The sequence below is a fragment of the Erpetoichthys calabaricus genome, chromosome 15 (assembly GCF_900747795.2).
Source record: "Erpetoichthys calabaricus chromosome 15, fErpCal1.3, whole genome shotgun sequence".
NCBI classification, from domain to species: domain Eukaryota; kingdom Metazoa; phylum Chordata; class Cladistia; order Polypteriformes; family Polypteridae; genus Erpetoichthys; species Erpetoichthys calabaricus.
The window spans coordinates 91,400,528-91,418,258 of NC_041408.2; the positions used below are offsets into that span (position 1 = coordinate 91,400,528).

The 17,731-nt window shown below is 44.5% G+C and overlaps 1 protein-coding gene across 1 annotated transcript in view; it reads right to left on the reverse strand.

The window, feature by feature from the left end:
* The window catches only part of fam83b (family with sequence similarity 83 member B), an 89,712-nt gene that overhangs the window by 33,766 nt on the left and 38,215 nt on the right, over positions 1-17,731 (reverse strand). The window contains exon 3 of the mRNA XM_051919130.1: positions 2,773-2,937. Within this exon, the coding sequence (XP_051775090.1) occupies positions 2,773-2,937 (165 nt within the window). The remainder of the gene's footprint in view (positions 1-2,772; positions 2,938-17,731) is intronic.

The window sequence follows — 17,731 nt, forward strand, 5'->3', positions numbered from 1 at the left end:
GTCAACGCAGACAAACTAATTAAAAATCACTTCTGAGTGCCTTCAGCTGCAGCTCTTCAAGACGGCCGGTCGTGTCTGATCTGAAAGAATGAGCCCGGGGCGGAGATGAGCGTTAAATGGAAAGCATCAATGATGGAATAGTCTCGTTATAGTGCCAGATAAGGACATGAGAGAGAAAATCGAGTTAAATCTGCCAATCGGATTGGCTAACGCTGTCATTAAAACCGAAGATTTAAAAAGGCGCACAGGAACACAAAGAGACAAGGAATAAATCATGAACCTCTTAGATAGATAGATAGATAGATAGATAGATAGATAGATAGATAGATAGATAGATAGATAGATAGATAGATAGATAGATAGATAGATAGATAGATAGATAGATAGATAGATAGATAGATAGATAGATAGATAGATAGATAGATAGATAGATAGATAGATAGATGCCATGCACCATCTGTTGAACTGGAAAATGCAATGCATTTTATTACTCTGAATGTTTGTGATGTGCCATCTGTTGGAATGAGAAGCACAGTGCATATGTCTGTCTTATGTGCCATTTGGTATGGAATTCATAAACGTTGTGTTAGTGTTTGTGACGCCCCATCTGTTGGAAAGGCAAATGCAATGCACTTCATTACAACAAATATATGTCATGCACTATCTGTTGGAATAAAGAAATGCAATGCATAATATTACTAGAACTATTAGTGCTGCAGCATCTACTGGAATGGCACATGCACTGTATTTTATTACTACAAATGCCTGTGATGTGCTGTCTGTTGGAATAAGAAATGCAATGCATATGCCTCTGTCATAGGCACTTTGGTGTGGGATTTGTAAAAGCAGTACTAATGTTTGTGATGTACCATTTGTTGGAATGGAAATGCATTTTATTTCCATAAATGTTTGCAATGTGCCATCTATTGGAAAGAAAAATGCAATGCATATGTCACTGCTAAGTGCCATTTGGTAGGCGATTCATAAAGTAGGGTTAATGTTTGTGAGGTGGCAATGCATTTTATTATAACAAATGTCTGTTATGCACCATCTGTTAAAATGGCAAATGCAATGCAATTTATTACTACAAATGTTTGTGTTATGCGCCATCTGTTGGAATGACAGACACATGGTAACTTGACAGACACACACTCACTTATCATTTTCTTAAGATAAGCTAGATAAATGTATTTTTTAAAGAATGTTATCAGAGGTTCCTTTGAGTTCTGAACTTCCTCTTCCAACCACATCACTAACGTCTAATCAGTTGTGCTCATTCATTACCCCTAAATGTTAGTGACACCGAGTCGAGTCCTGTGGCAGTCTAGACCTCTACCTCTCAATTGGTAAACAGCTGTTTATCCAGATGTGCTAATGGAGAAGTCCCTCCACCCAAGTCAGTAAGTAGACCTCTGACTTCTTCTCATATTACATAGTTGGAGGGCTTAAAGCCACTCCCACTCTCCCCTCCCCTGAGTGAACCCCCAAATGCCACCTGACAGACAGAGAGAGAGAGAGAGAGAAAGAGAGAGAGAGAGAGCTTTACCAAAGTAGACAGAGGGGCACATAACAGAGAATCAGCTAAATCGTTACAGAGGGACTTGAGCAGCAGACAGGTATGGACAGATTTATAAAGTATCACATGTAGGAAGTCAAAATGTGAGATTTGAATACACAATGGAAGTTGGACACGTGAAAGTGTGCCGTATGAGAAGGACTTACAGTCGAAGTCACAGTGGACTTCTCTCCATCCACATCCAGATGGTGGACAGAAGCCACTAAGGAGGCCAGTAAGATGTCAGGTCAAACATCACAAAGTGTGCAGTGCAAGTCAAGAAAGTTATATAATAAGGTGAACCCTCACCTGGAGGACTGGGGTCAGGTCTGGTCCTCCAAATTATAACAAAAAAGACAAAGCAGCACAAGAAAATGTCCAGAGAGGAGCAACCGGGCTGATTAGAGGACTAAGAGGTCTGAGCTGTGAGGAGAGACTGAAGGGCTTGAACAAACAGAGATGAAGATGTGACATTAGTGAAGTGCAGTAGATGACACTTGGTAACACGGTTGGAAACTCGTTAAGAGGAGAAGGGTCCACGTCTGCTACCACTGGGGTCCTCTGCTCCTTCTCAACCAATCAGGTCAGCTGATGGTGGCCACACCAGTCTCAGTCCGGTCCCCTCTACATGTGGAATGAGCTGCCCATCTCCATTTCGAGGTCTGACTCCCTTTAAGAAGCCCTTGAAGACCCCCTTGTTCAGTATGTCTCTCTCTAACGGATGGGTTTCGTAATCTCGGAATTGTAACGCGCTTGTATTTTGTATATTTTTGCATTTTGTGTCTTCACTTGTGAGGATCAGTTCTGTCACCTTGTCCTCTCCTACATATTTCTACTCAATTACAACGACCGCTTTTGCAAAAGTGTCTGCTAAGCAAATAAACGAGATACCACACAAACGTTAAAAAGATTTTCACCACGTCAAGAACCACAGGGCACAAGGCAGAAGTGACCAAGGAGTGTGGTGGACCGTAGGACTTTAGGGACCTTCAGATCTCGACCTGATGTCATTTTGGACAATTTCCATGAACAGGATGGCCGAGCTTGTTGTTCTGATTGGCCTGTTCTTCTTCTCACAGCTTTTTTTTTTCCAAACGTTTCTAATCCCACCCAACTCCCTCTTGCCTACGGCTACACTCTTTGGTGGCTTTCCAGCTTTTTACGGAGTTTGTCTTAACGTACAGGAAATGAAAAAGGACAACTTTGGTCGTTCTTACCCGCAATCTCTGAATGTGAATGCCTTGCTTCTCAGCCATGAGCAGGAAACTCTTAAACTGAAAATTGTCAAGAAGGATGTAGACGGGAACTCCTCGGATCGATGCGTCCACGAGCTCCTTGAAGATGTCCACATCAGTGAAGATGTCCATAACGATCGCGATGACCTGTAAGAGGAAAAACAAGCGAGAGGTGAGGAATGTCCTGGAGGTGGTGGTCACACCACAAACCGGGCACGTTATGTGAATGGAAACCAGTGGACTGTGTGAGCTGTGAGGCTGCCCATCCATGAGATTATCGATAATCTATTCTGTGATGTACTGCACGTATATGGGTGACCTTAAGTGCAATGCAGCAGCCAACCCTCAAGGGGGCGCCAATCCATCTAAAACCACACCGATACACTCGACTGCGCTTACTCCTGATGGACCAGTTTCAAGTCACCAGTAACCTGCACGTTACTGGGATGCTGGGTGACGTCTGCGTGGATGTGGCAGTTTGATGGTGACTGGGATTTGGACCTCTGCAAGGCCACACCAGCAGCAGCAGCCCTATCTATTGTGTTACCACGTCCTCCTGAGAGTTTTATTCGTTCATCCATTCACTGGATGTGTGTGCGCCATTACACTCACACAAGATGCTGGAACCTGTTGTAGAAGTTGTGGCGTACGCCCCGGCTGGGACACCTCTACCTCGGAAGGACCGGAGGAAGGAGCTTTTCCGAAGCATTGCCTCCCCTGAAGCGCTAGAGGGAAGCCCCATCCTGGAATGTGGTGGTACAATGGGTTTGGAGCATGGAAGCTCAACCCTGTTGGGGACCCGTGGCCACCACCAGGGGGCGCCTGGAGAACTCCTGAGCCCCTTCCACCACACCCGGAAGTACTGCTGGAACTGGGACAACGAGCACCTGGAGCCATTCCAGGTACCATATAAAAGGAGACAGCAGCCACTACTCTGGGAGCCAGAGTTGGGTGGGAGAAGATGAAGCCTGACCAGGAGGAGTGGAGGGAGAAGAGAAGAGAAGAGAAGAAAATAAAGGAAAGAAAAAGAAAGGACTGTACTTTATGTACTGTAAATAAACGTGTGTGCCGTGTGACAACTGGAGTCTGACTGTCTGTGTCAGGTGGGCTGGCTGGTATGCCCCCTTGTGGTCCACAAAGTATCAGGTTCAAGAGAAGAACTGACCGTTTATTTTTATATGCACAGCCCCATGGGGGTCTATCTGAAGTTACCGATTTAATAACACGTGCGCGTCTTCAAAGGGTCTGAGAAGCACCAGGGTGCCAGGAAACGACACCCAAAGATACAGCAAGAACATTGGAGGGTCAACCAAGACAGCAGCCAGGGTTGGAATTTCAAGCCACATGAGGCCGGGCATTGTCGTGCACCAGGAGGAACCCAGGAGCCACTGCACCAGCATAGCCTGTAGAGGTCTGTGCGTCCCTCCATGGATATGCCTCCCTGGACTGACCATCGCTGACCCACCACCAAACCAGTCATGCTGAACGATGTCACAGGCAGCATAACGTTCTCCACAGCTTCTCTAGACCTTTTCACGTCTGGCACATGTGCTCAGGGTGAACCTGCTCTCATCTGTGAAAAGCACAGGGTGCCTGCCAGTGGTGGACCGGCCAGTTCTGACATTCTGTGGCAAATGCCAATCGAGCTTCACGGTGCCCACTAGAGAATGTTGGACAATGGATGGATAATATAATATAATATTCTCAACACCACTTATTCCTGTTCATGTTCACAGGTGAGTAGTCCCTGTCCCAGGCAGCTTTGCCTATCCTGCTCAGGCCAGTCCGTGCCCCTTCTCATGCCCACACTCACTGTAGAGTCATCTCTTTAGTCTAACCAGCACATCTGTGGGGTGTAGGAGGAGACCCCACGTGAACTTGGGTCTCTGGAGCTTGGGAGGACGCCGCTGTGCTAACCGCTGTGCCACCGCACTGCCCCTGAGCGCCAGCAGTTTGGACTTGTCCGTCGGCCTCCTGTTATCACATTCTTCTCCGAGGGCAGAGCGGGCGGAGATAGGCGGAGGTCCGCCAAAGGCGCCTGACTTTCTTGCATTCCCGAGCACCTCTTGTGCTTTTCTCAGCTGTCATTACTATAAACTTTTGCTCAGTTGCACTTTTTTCACCAGCGACATTTTGATCCCAATTAAGACAGCTTTCATTTCGTAAATATGGTGTGTTCATGCACAGACTCTTTCACTCTCCACAAGCCCATTAAGGAAGAAGAATAATTACATTCTATTAGGAGTATATATATATATATATATATATATATATATATATATATATATATATATATTATATTATATATATATATATATATATATATATATATATATATATATATATATATATATATATAAAAAAGCTCAGCTGCTCAACTTGTCTAACCGGCAGTTGCAATCAACAAAGACGTTGGCCGTAATTACACTCCGCCGGTGTGCGCGGTCCGCCTCTCCGCAAGCCGTGGCTCCCCGCTGTCAAGTGCCTGAGAGAAGGTTGCGGTTAAGAGCGAGCGCGCCAAGGAGTGCTAATGAGGGGCCGCAGCCCCCCTGGGGCGTGCACCATGGCCGTCGATTCAAGTTGCGATCGCGCCCGTCTTTGTCTTTGAGATCTTTTATGTTTATTTTTAGAGACACTCTAATTCACGGAAACATTTGCCATTCAGTGGCCTGTATGTGCTTTGAAGAATAAGCCAAAGAAATAAGCTTTTGACACCGCTGACCATGAGATCTCGCTGTTACGGCTTGAGCATCTGGTGGGGTTTAAAGGGGCTGCGCTTGACTGGTTCGGGTCTATCTTACTGGCAGACACTTTTCAGTCAGTCAGTCAGTCATTGTCCAACCTGCTATATCCTAACACAGGGTCGAGGGGGTCCGCTGGAGCCAATCCCAGCCAGCACAGGGCGCAAGGCAGGAACAAATCCTGGGCAGGGCATACACACACACACACACTAGGGACAATTTAGGTCTTTGGACCGTGGGAGGAAACCGGAGCACTCAAACATGGGGAGAACATGCAAACTCCACGCAGGGAAGACCTACTGGACACACTCGTGCCTACTTAACCACACCTTCCTCATAGGGTATTTTGAACCTATGCAAGCATCATCATGCAAAAATAATCCAAGAACCAACTTTGAACAAGATGCCCGTCTACAGCTGGGCTCCGTCAATCACAGTGGGCAAAACTTAAGAGTCACATATTGGACACACTGGATTCTCTTACTGCAAGGATTGATAGGATGTTGGAGGAAAGCAACTTGACTAACGTGTAGAGAAAGTCCGAGCCAAGGTTCAAATCAAGGTTCCAGTAAGATACACGGTGGTAACTCTAATTACTGCATCTCTGTGCAGAGAGAGATAGATAGATAGATAGATAGATAGATAGATAGATAGATAGAATTTAATTTTAGTATAGTAGGCAGGATTAGATAGATAGATAGATAGATAGATAGATAGATAGATAGATAGATAGATAGATAGATAGATAGATAGATAGATAGATAGATAGATACTGGCACTGATTTTTTGATCATTCTTCTGAACTGTAGCTGTGAGATCTTTCACTTGGATGTTAGAGATTGCATTGAGTGAGTAAAGCTGGGAAGAAATATTAGTTTGTGTGTTTTCATTTAAGGGTGTACAGTCAAAAAGATATGGGAATATTTCGAAGGGGGGGGATTCTTTTCTATACCCACTGTATGTTGTATTGAGGAGTACTTGTGTTCTGTTCTGTGTATTGTATTGCATTGACCCCCCTTCTCTTTGTCACCCACTGCACGCCCAACCTACCTGAAAAGGGGTCTCCCTTTGAACTCCCTTCTTTCCTGAGGGGTCTTCCATTTTTTTCCCTAGCAGGCCTTTTTTTGGGGAGTTTTTTCTTATCTTCTTAGAGGGTCAAGTCTGGGGGGCCGTCACAAGGCAGGGCCTGTTAAAGCCCATTACGGCACTCCTTGTATGATTTTGGGCTCTACAACAAATAAATTGTATTATATTGTGTTCTTATATAATTTGCTACCATGGCTGTCCGTTTGTCTGTCCAGGACCTGCAGCTTGCAAACCGTTTAACCAACTGACCTGAAATTTGGTACACTTTGTCACACACATGCGCATGGCAGCCAGCCACAGGGACCAAAAAGAAAGGAATTCCATGCCCGGCCAAGGGGGGTGGTAGTGGGGTACATTCAACTCTTTTATTTTGTCCCCGCAGACCAGACACGGGAAATTCCACCTGAATACGAAGACAGCACTTCCTGTCCCGGCACCTGAGGACGACATCACTTCCTGTCCCGGCACCTGAGGACGACATCACTTCCGCCAATCTAAAACCCCACTCCCTTCCTCAGTTGACCAGTTCTGTTTTGGACTCTGTTCTGTACATTGTTGTGCTGAATATTTTGATTGCTTTGCAGCCAAAGTCAAGTACACGGGTGGCTGCCCCAAACCTTTGTTTTGTGTCAAGGTGCTTTATTTCACAATATATACTACGTGACCTCTACTGTCGGGTGATGATTTTTATCCATCCATCCATCCATTTTCCAACCCACTGAATCCAAACACAGGGTCACGGGGGTCTGCTGGAGCCAGTCCCAGCCAACACAGGGCACAAGGCAGGAACCAATCCCGGGCAGGGTGCCAACCCACCGCAGGACACACACAAACACACCCACACACCAAGCCCAATTTAAAATCGCCAATCCACCTAACCTGCATGTCTTTGGACTGTGGGAAGAAACCGGAGCGCACGGAGAAAACCCATGCAGACACGGGGAATGATTTTTATTTCTCTTTTTACTTTATTGTATTGTAGAATCAACTCTGAGCAGCGGGCAGCAGGGTGGCCGTGTGGCGCATACATACGGGCACTGTTCTCATTCCCTACCACCTTTGCCGTCACTTCCTCTACCTCTTCATATCTTAAATCATTCTTAAGGCAGATTGAAGACTTGAGTGCCAGCTTAAGTGAAAAATTAAGAAAAACGTGCTAAGTAATTGCAACACAAACACCGACTTAATCAGTTTTAATGAAAAGATGCCGACAGAAGAAGAGAAGAAGCGGACCGCTAGGGTGGAGAAAAGGAGAGCGGCTCAGGAAGGAGCAATCACATCAACATCTGAGCAAACGAATGGTAAACGTACAGAGAAAGAAAGAGGAGGAACACTACAAGTCAAGTGGATTCACTGCACGGTCCGCCATTACTGGTTTTGTATAATGTGCCCACCTGGGAAGACTCCACAGTCGTAGATCCGTGGCTATAGGACTTCATCAAACGACACGGCGTGTTGGCAGACACTGCGCACTGCCAGCCACTCAACTATTTCAAGCTTTTTTAATTTTTTTCCGGAAAGTTCCTTTCAGCTTATGAGTGACAGAACAAACATTAGAACATTAGAACACTCTGGACGAGAACAGGCCATTCAGCCCCACAATCCTCTCCACTTATTTCTTCCAAACAAGTTGAGTTTTGAAAGTCCATAAAGTCTTACTGTCCACCACACTACTTGGTTGCTTATTCCAAGTGTCTGTCATTCTTTGTATAAAGGAAAACGTCCTAATGTTTGTGTGAAATTTCCCCTTCACGAGTTCCCAACTGTGTCCCTGTGTTCTTGATGAACTCATTTTAAAGTCACCATCTTGATCCACTGCACTAATTCCCTTCATAATTTTAAACACTTCAGTCATGTCACCTCTTAATCTTCTTTTGCTTAAACTGTAAAGGCTCAGCTCTTTTAATCATTCCTCGTCACTCATCCCCTGTAGCCCAGGACTCAGCCTAGTTGCTCTTCTCTGGACCTTTTCTTGTGCTGTTATGTCCTTTTTGTAGCCTGGAGACCCAAACTGCCCACAGGACTCCAGGTGAGGCCTCACCAGTGTGTTATAAAGCTTGAGCAGAACCTCCTGTGACTTGTCAAGGCGCTATATGACCTGACATTCTGTTAGCCTTCTTAATGGCTTCTGAATACTGGCTGGGAGTCAATAGCTTAGAGTCCACTATGACCCCTAAATCCTTCTCATAAAGTGGACTCTTGATTTTCAGACCACCCATTGTGTATTCAGACCTCACATTTTTACTTCCTACGTGTGACCCTTTACATTTACTGACATTAAATGGTTAAAAGGCTCAGCTCTTTTAATCTTTCCTCATAACTCATCCCCTGTAGCCCTGGATTCAGCCTAGTTGCTCTTCACTGGACTTTCTGTAGTGCTGCTATGTCTTTATGGAGACCCAAAAAGCCCACAGGATTCCACACGAGGCCTCACCAGTGTGTTATAAAGACTTGAGCAGAACCTCCTGTGACTTGTACTCCACACATCAAGGCGCTATATAACCTGACATTCTGTTAACTGTCTTAATGGTTTCTGAACACTGCCTGGTAGTTGATGGTGTCGAGTCCACTATGACTCCTAAATCCTTCTCACATGACGCACTCTCGATTTTCAAACCCCTCCTTGTATATTCAAACCTCACATTTTTACTTCCTATGTGTGACTCTTTACATTTAATGACATTAAATGGTTAAAAGGCTCGGCTCTTTTCATCTTTCTTCATAACTCATCCCCTGTAGCCCTGATTCAGCCTAATTGCTCTTCTCTGGACCTTTTCTTGTGCTGTTATGTCCTTTTTGTAGCCTGAAGACCCAGGACTCCAGTTGAGGCCTCACCAGTGTGTTATAAAGACTTGAGCAGAACCTCCTGTGACTTGTACTCCACACATCAAGGCGCTATATAACCTGACATTCTGTGAGCCTTCTTAATGTCTTCTGAACACTGTCTGGCAGTCGATATCTTAGAGTCCACAATGACTCCTAAATCCTTCTCATAAGGTGGACTCTCGATTTTCCGACTTCCCATTGTGTATTCAAACCTCACATTTTTACTTCCTATCTGTAATTCTTTACATTTACTGACATTAAATTTCATCTGCCCAAGCCTGTCTGCTGTCTAAGTCCTTCTGTGATGATATAACGGATTCCAAATTATCTGCTAATCCACCTATGTTGGTATCATCTGCAGACTTCACCAGATTGTTACTGATATTCCTATCTAAATCATTTATACAGTATATATTAAAAATAGCAGCGGCCCAGCACTGCCCCCTGCTGGTCACCACTCTTAACATCGGCCAGTTCTGATGAGGTTCCTTGCACCATCACAAACACGTATGTAATAAGTGAGACAAGTAGTCGATAATAAGGACTGAACCAGTTTGTGCCCAGTCTGTGCCCAAATGTATCAAACATCTCCAAATAGGGAAATCAGAGCTGCCCCTTCCTATATGCAGATCACACATTGTACATGGGGACCCAAGATCAGAGTACTTGTGTTTTTCAGTAGCAGGGACTGAACCAGTCGGCTCATGGAACATGCAACAGGTGACATTTGTCCTAAATAAGTGTTTTATGCTGATTTCTGTGGGAAACCTTTGCTTTTCAGAAAACGGAGTTTCAAGAAAACTGGACCACCAGGAGCTCGAGGGGTTTCAGGCAGACACACAGACAGACGGAGAGCTAACTCTTCAGTCAGTTTGTCACAAATGTGATGTCACTTTGGTTTTATTGGTGACATCACAGAAGGCTTCTCTCTGCTCAGGCCACACGCCCCCATTTGATATCTAACATTTTACTGAAATTCTCTCAGACGACTTCACAAAGGCCGCCCTTTGGAGGACACTTACGTATTTGGGGTGCTGAGAGCTGCGGACTCACCAGAGGCTGCTTCAAAAAAAATATTAAAGAATAAGTTACGCGAGTGTCATTTTATATAAAGTGGCCTTCTCACCCGGCAGTATTATGAAGCCCATAAGGAAGAATCCATAATAAGGAAAAATCTTCCTTATCTTAGTCTACCACAGCCTACTTTAGTGCACAAGCATTGCTTAATTGATTGCTTGATGGCACCCACCTGTAGACTTTGCCCAGTTGTGTCCTTAGCTGAGATTTCTTTACTGCGTGAGGCAACACACACAAACACACATGGTCAGCATACCTTCACACGTCTCACACGGGCAGCGCCGCCGAGCACAAAGTTGATGAGACGTCAGATTGTGAAACACAAGGCCACTGGTTTGGTAGCTGACATGGGCGCCATGCTGTGTGCCACACCGCCTGCCAGCACGCACACCCTGGGCACGCAGAGAGTGCCATGCAGCCGTCTGAAAAATATGCTGGGGTTGTATTTAGTGTGGAAAGGCACTACATCAAACCATAAACGTGCGGCCTCGTTCCTAAATCCTGACCCCTAATAATAATTCTTTACATTTATATAGCGCCTTTTCTCACTACTCAAAGCGCTTTACATTGTGAGTGGGGAGCCACTTCAGCCACCGGTAAGCATTATGCCATGAGAACAATCTGGCCATTCAGCCCCACAAAGCTTGCCAGTCCTGCCCACTTCATTCTTCTAAAAATAACACAAAGTCGAGTTTTGAAAGTCCCTGAAGTCTCACTGTCCACCACACTACGTGGTTGCTTATTCCAAGTGTCTATTAGAAAAACGTCCTAATGTTTGTGTGACATTTCCCCTTCACAAGTTTCCAACTGTGTCCCCATGTTCTTGATGAGCTCATTTTAAAGTCACCGTCTCGATCCACTGGACTAATTCATTTCATCATTTTGCACACTTCAGTCAGGTCTCCTCTTCATCTCCTTAAGGCTCAGCTCTTTTAATCTTTCCTCATCGCTCATCCCCTGTAGCCCTGAATCAGCCTAGTTGCTCTTCTCTGGACCTTCTCTTGTGCTGCTATGTCTTTATGGAGGCCAAAACTGCACACAGGACTCCAGATGAGGCCTCACCAGTTTGTTATAAAGCCTGAGCAGAACATCCTGTGACTTGAACACCACACGTCAAGGCGCTATATAACATGACATTCTGTTAACTGTCTTAATGGTTTCTGAACACTGCCTGGTAGTTGAATGTGTCGAGTCCACTAGGACTCCTAAATCCTTCTCACATAACGTACTCTCGATTTTCAAACCCCTCCTTCTATATTCAAACCTCACATTTTTACTTCCTACGTGGGACCCTTTACATTTACTGACATTAAATGGTTAAAAGGCTCAGGTCTTTTAATCTTTCCTCATAATTCATCCCCTGTAGCCCTGAATCAGCCCAGTTGCTCTTCTCTGGACCTTTTCTTGTGCTGTTATGTCCTTTTTGTAGCCTGAAGACGCAGGACTCCAGATGAGGCCTCACCAGTGTGTTATAAAGCTTGAGCTGAACCTCCTGTGACTTGTACTCCACACATCAAGGCGCTATATAACCTGACATTCTGTGAGCCTTCTTAATGACTTCTGAACACTGGCTGGAAGTCAATAGCTTAGAGTCCAGTACAACTACTAAATCCTTCTCATAAGGTGGACTCTCGATTTTCTGACCGCTCATTGTGAATTCAAACCTAACATTTTCACTTCCTATGTGTAATTCTTTACATTTACTGACATTACATTGGCGATCCTAAATTGTCCCTAATGTGTGCTTGGTGTGTGTGTGTGCCCTGTGGTGGGCTGGCGCCCTGCCCAAGATTTGTTCTTGCCTTGCGCCCTGTGTTGGCTGGGATTGGCTCCAGCAGACCCCCATGACCCTGTAGTTAGGATATAGCGGGTTGGGATAATGGATGGATATTATTTGGCAGAATGACCAGGCTGTGATGGGCAGTTTATCCAGGACATCGGGGTACACCGCACTCTTAACGGAGGACACCCAGGGAGAGTCAGAATTTCGGTTTTCACATCTCATTTTTAACAGCCCAGTGTCCCTGTCACTGCACTGGTGTCACTGGGATCCACATCACACTCAGGCCACAGGATGAGTGCCCCCTGCTGGCCTTCCCAACACCCTCTAATATGCATGTCCCAGGTCTTGAAATGCACGCATAGCCAGTCTGAGGTATCTTGAATCGGACGTACATGTGTTTTGAGATATCTGAAAATGTTTTGTAGTTTCCATGGAAATCATGATGGCGTCTTGATATTAACGTTAAGGCTTCAGCACAAAGATAATAATAATAATAATGATATTCAAAGGGATGTGATTATATCCAAACACAAGGTTACACACAGAGTGAATGAGAGTGAAGCCTGATAACGGGCCCCCTTTACTTAACAGTGAAGGCTCCACAGCTGGACCTCCAGAAGATTCACGCCACCCGTTGTTATGGCCGCGGGGAACACCTCGTGATGTAAGAACGTCACTGTAGGCAGCCACGGCTCTTCCTGCTCTGTTTCTGAAGTTGAGTTCATTTTCCCATCACCTATCACAGTTGCGTGCCGCGTCCCTCAGTGATCGCACCTTAGCACCGTTCATCCAATGTCCCCGCCATCTTGAACCTTGGAAAGTGTCATGTGAAGGTTAGAGGGGTTCATGCACTGCAGAGCTCGGCGTACCCGTGTGACATTTCGCTGCCAATCACCCATCCAGCCCCGCCTATCTTCGGAGTACTATCCAGCCGACTACGCTACAATTTGTGGCCCGACCCCGTGACGTCACTCGTGACTCTCCTCTCTCATCCACACTTGGGGGGCGTCGATCTTCACGTGTGAGACAACAACTCCAGGAAAACCAGCCATTTTGCATGAATTTGCTTTAACGTGACCTCACGTGGAGCGGAGGGGGAAATGTGTGAGTGTGCGGGTCACCTCACGCGCTGTGTGGCGCAAAACAATCGAGAGAGGGTTGGATGTGACCTGAACAAATCAGCACTACTGCGAAAGTCGCCCGTTCCCAAAGCCAAACAACAGAATGTAACGTAACGCTTTTCATTTCGGCTCACAGCTCACGGCTTCTTGGCGTGGTGTGGATGGAGCGATCACGTAAAGTGCAAAGATTTGCTCCGAACGTTCCACGTTACTCCAGCTCTGTCAAGTCGATGTCTCTTTACGAGTTGATTGTTGTCCAGCATTTCGAAAACATTGCACCTCTCCTGGGATGTGTGTGCTGAACTCTGCCTGAGCGCCATCTTCTGGTGAGGTAGGACAGCACTCCCCAAAATCTGGGCGAAGGTAACAGAAGTTTCCTAAATTCGCAAAACTGATGAAATGCCGGAGAGTGGGACCACATTGGCGTCACTCTGAGATTTTTGAGCCAGTTAGGGCAGTTTTCCTCACTCTGAGACGCTTGATAAGGGCGGGCACCAATCTCAACTGGTTCAGTCCCTGTGGTCATAGGGACCCCCAACTGGCCCCACTCGACATCAGTCCTCTGATTTCAGGCCCCACACACAGTGTATGATCTGCATATAGAAAGGGGCAGCTCTGGTTTCTCTACTCTGAGATGCTTGATGAATGCGGGCACAGATTGGGCACAGACTGGTTCAGTCCTCACTACTAACTACTCATCTCACTTTGCCTCCTATCCTGAACTCTGACAAAACCCAATAGGACTCCCCCTTAATATTACTCCTCTGATCTTGGGCCCTACAGGAGGCACAGATCTCAACTGGTTCAGTCGCCAGTATTAACCCTCCAGTGGCACCCCCTTAACATCGGTCCTCTGATCTCGGGCTCCACGCATAGTGCATATAAGAAGGGATGGATCTGGTTTCCGTATTCTGAGATGCTTGGTAAATGTGGGCACAGACTGGTTCAGTCCCAGTTACTGACCCCCCCAACAGAGCCCCCTCAACATCAGTCCTCTGATCTCAGGCCCCACACACAGTGGATGATCTGTGTATAGAAAGGGGCAGCTCTGATTCCTCTATTCTGGGATAATTGATAAGTGTGGGCATAAGTTGGGCACAGCCTGGTTCAGTCCCCACTCTTGACTACTCGTCTCACTTTGCCCACAGTTCTCCGGGTGTGTGAGGTCCTGTATGGCGGAGGCTCCATGACGTCTTGAGATGGCGCTCACTGTGAGAGGGCACTAAACGCAGCTCTACTTTTGCCAGCTCAGGTCCTGCCAGGGTCTCGTAGCGCTTGAGCTCAATGCGTTGTTTCATCTGCCAGACCTCCAGTTGTAACAACATGGAAGCGAATGCGTTGAAACAAAGCCATTTCTCGGTCACTTTAGACAGAAACTGTGGCATAAATAACTAAGTGGATGTGTACCATACTGTAAGAGGAAGGACGGTGCCAATTTACCTGCTTTTATTCAGCGGGGCTTTATGTGGCAGCAAATTACACAAAAAGCCTCATTTGCTTCCCACCGAATGACGCCTGCCATTGTTGATTCCCGCTGCCACAGGAGCAAATGTCTAATGGGCTTTAATCAGCTCCTGCCATAAGCATTCAAAAGGCCAAATGAAGGTTTAAAGGGTCTCGCTGGGGGGCTGTCTGCCGCCTAAGTGCTCATCTGAATTATTCCGATTGCCGTGAGTACGTCGCGCTGTATTACGGATGGAGGGGGTACCCCGTGGGCGGAATAAAGTACACGTGCGGTCACTAAATAAAATCCTCCAGAATAATAGTTTAAGCCCCCAAACCAAAACTTCAGTCACTAAAGTGACAGTGGGGGACAATTTCATATCACTGTGCCAAGTCATATAAGGGGGCACTGCAGATAAAGCTGCAGGTGCAGCCACTAATTGAGGGGTACATTTTCAGAACTTGTGGTCTTCAGCTGTAGAAACTGGAAATCTGCACATTTTGGTAGAAGCGGGTTGAACAGGGTGGGACTGAAGTCCTCACACAAACACAGATTGGGATTTGACGTCTTAGACATGGAGGTGAGTCTCATCCCAAAACAGAGGGAAACGCAAAGAGAGTATCTGACTGAAGTACAAAAAAATGGGGGGGGGGGGGGGAACTAGGAGATCCAAAGCAAATAAGTCCTAATAAGTTCCAAAAGCACATCCCCTGCACATATTAATCCATCACTTCCATCAGTACCCAGTCTCTGTTATAAGCCATGTGGTATTGGGTTTGTAAAAGCAGTGCTAATTTTTGCAATGCACCATCTGTTGAAATGAAAAATGTAATGTATTTTATTACTACAAACGGTTGTGACACGCCATCTGTTAGAATGACAATTGCAATGCATTATATTACTACACATGTTTATGGTGCACCATCAGTTGGAATGACAGATGCAATAAAATTTATTTTATGTTGGTGATGTGCCATCTTGTAGAATGACAAATGCAATGCATTATGTTACTACAAATATTTTGATGCACCATCTGTTGGAATTACAGATGCAAGGCATGTGTCTCTGTTATAAGCCATTTAGTATGAGATTCATAAAAACAGTACTACTTTTTTGTGAGGCACAATCAGTTGTAATGACAAATGAAATACAATTTTTTGTACAAATGTTTGTGATGCACCATCTGGGAAATATAACAAATGCAATGCACTATATTACTACAAATGTTTATGGTGAACCATCAGTTGGAATGACAGATGCAAAAAAAATTATTTCTACAAATGTATGTGATGTGCCATCTATTAGAATGACAAATGCAATGCATTATATTGCAACAAATGTTTATGATGCACCATCTGTTGGAAAGACAGATCTAATGCATATGTTTCTATTATAAGCCATTTGGTATGAGATTCATAAAAGCAGAGCTACTTTTTGTGAGGCACTATTGGTTGGAATGACAAATGAAATCCAATTTTTTGTACAAATGTTTGTGATGCACCATCTGGGAAATATAACAAATGCAATGCACTATATTACTACAAATGTTTATGGTGAACCATCAGTTGGAATGACAGATGCAAAAAAAATTATTTCTACAAATGTTTGTGATGTGCCATCTATTAGAATGACAAATGCAATGCATTATATTGCAACAAATGTTTATGATGCACCATCTGTTGGAAAGACAGATCTAATGCATATGTTTCTATTATAAGCCATTTGGTATGAGATTCATAAAAGCAGAGCTACTTTTTGTGAGGCACTATTGGTTAGAATGACAAATGAAATCCAATTTTTTGTACAAATGTTTGTGATGCACCATCTGGTAGAATAACCAATGCAATGAAATATATATTACTACAAATGTTTTGATGCACCATCTGTTGGAATGATAGATGCAAGGAATTTGTCTCTGTTATAATCCATTTGGTATTGGATTCGTAAAAGCAGTGCTAATTTTGTGATGTTCCATCTGTTGGAACAACAAATGCAATACAATGTTTTCTACAAATGTTTTGATGCACCATCTGTTGGAATGATAGATGCAAGGAATTTGTCTCTGTTATAATCCATTTGGTATTGGATTCGTAAAAGCAGTGCTAATTTTGTGATGTTCCATCTGTTGGAACAACAAATGCAATACAATGTTTTCTACAAATGTTTTTTATGCACCATCTGTTGGAATGACAGATGCAGGGCATATCTCTCTATTATAAGCTAATCAGTATAGGATTCGTGAAAGCTTTTTTTAAGGAACCATCGGTTGGAATGACAAATGCAATACATTTTATTTCTACAAATATTTCTGATGAACCATCTGTTAGAATGACAAATGCAATACATTATATTACTACATACATTATAAAATACATTAAAACAGATGATGCACTGCAAACGTTAATATTGAGATCAATTTTAAGTATTTTGATGTCAGCCCATCTAAGATGAGTATCACAACTAGTTCACTGTAATAAAAAGACAAGTGTGTCTGTGTGTCTAAGTGTCCATCTGATGCTACATCTCTGTTTTAAGGCATTTGGTATGATACCTGTAAAGGCAGTACAAATGGCTAAAAAATACCATCTATTGGAATGAAAAATTCAATGTATTTCATTACTAATAATTTTTGAGATGCACCATCTTTTGGAATGACAAATGAAATGCATTTTATTACTACAAAATATATTACAATAGAAAGTGCACTGCAAACAATAATGCTGAATATGCTGAGGTCTACTTGATTTCAACCCATGCAAGACAAGTAGCGGTGTTTAGCTGAAATTCTAGGACAACGGGGGGATGGTAGGGTTGGAGGGGGGCTATTCTTCTTTTAGGCCTGTCCCATTTTGTCAATATTAAG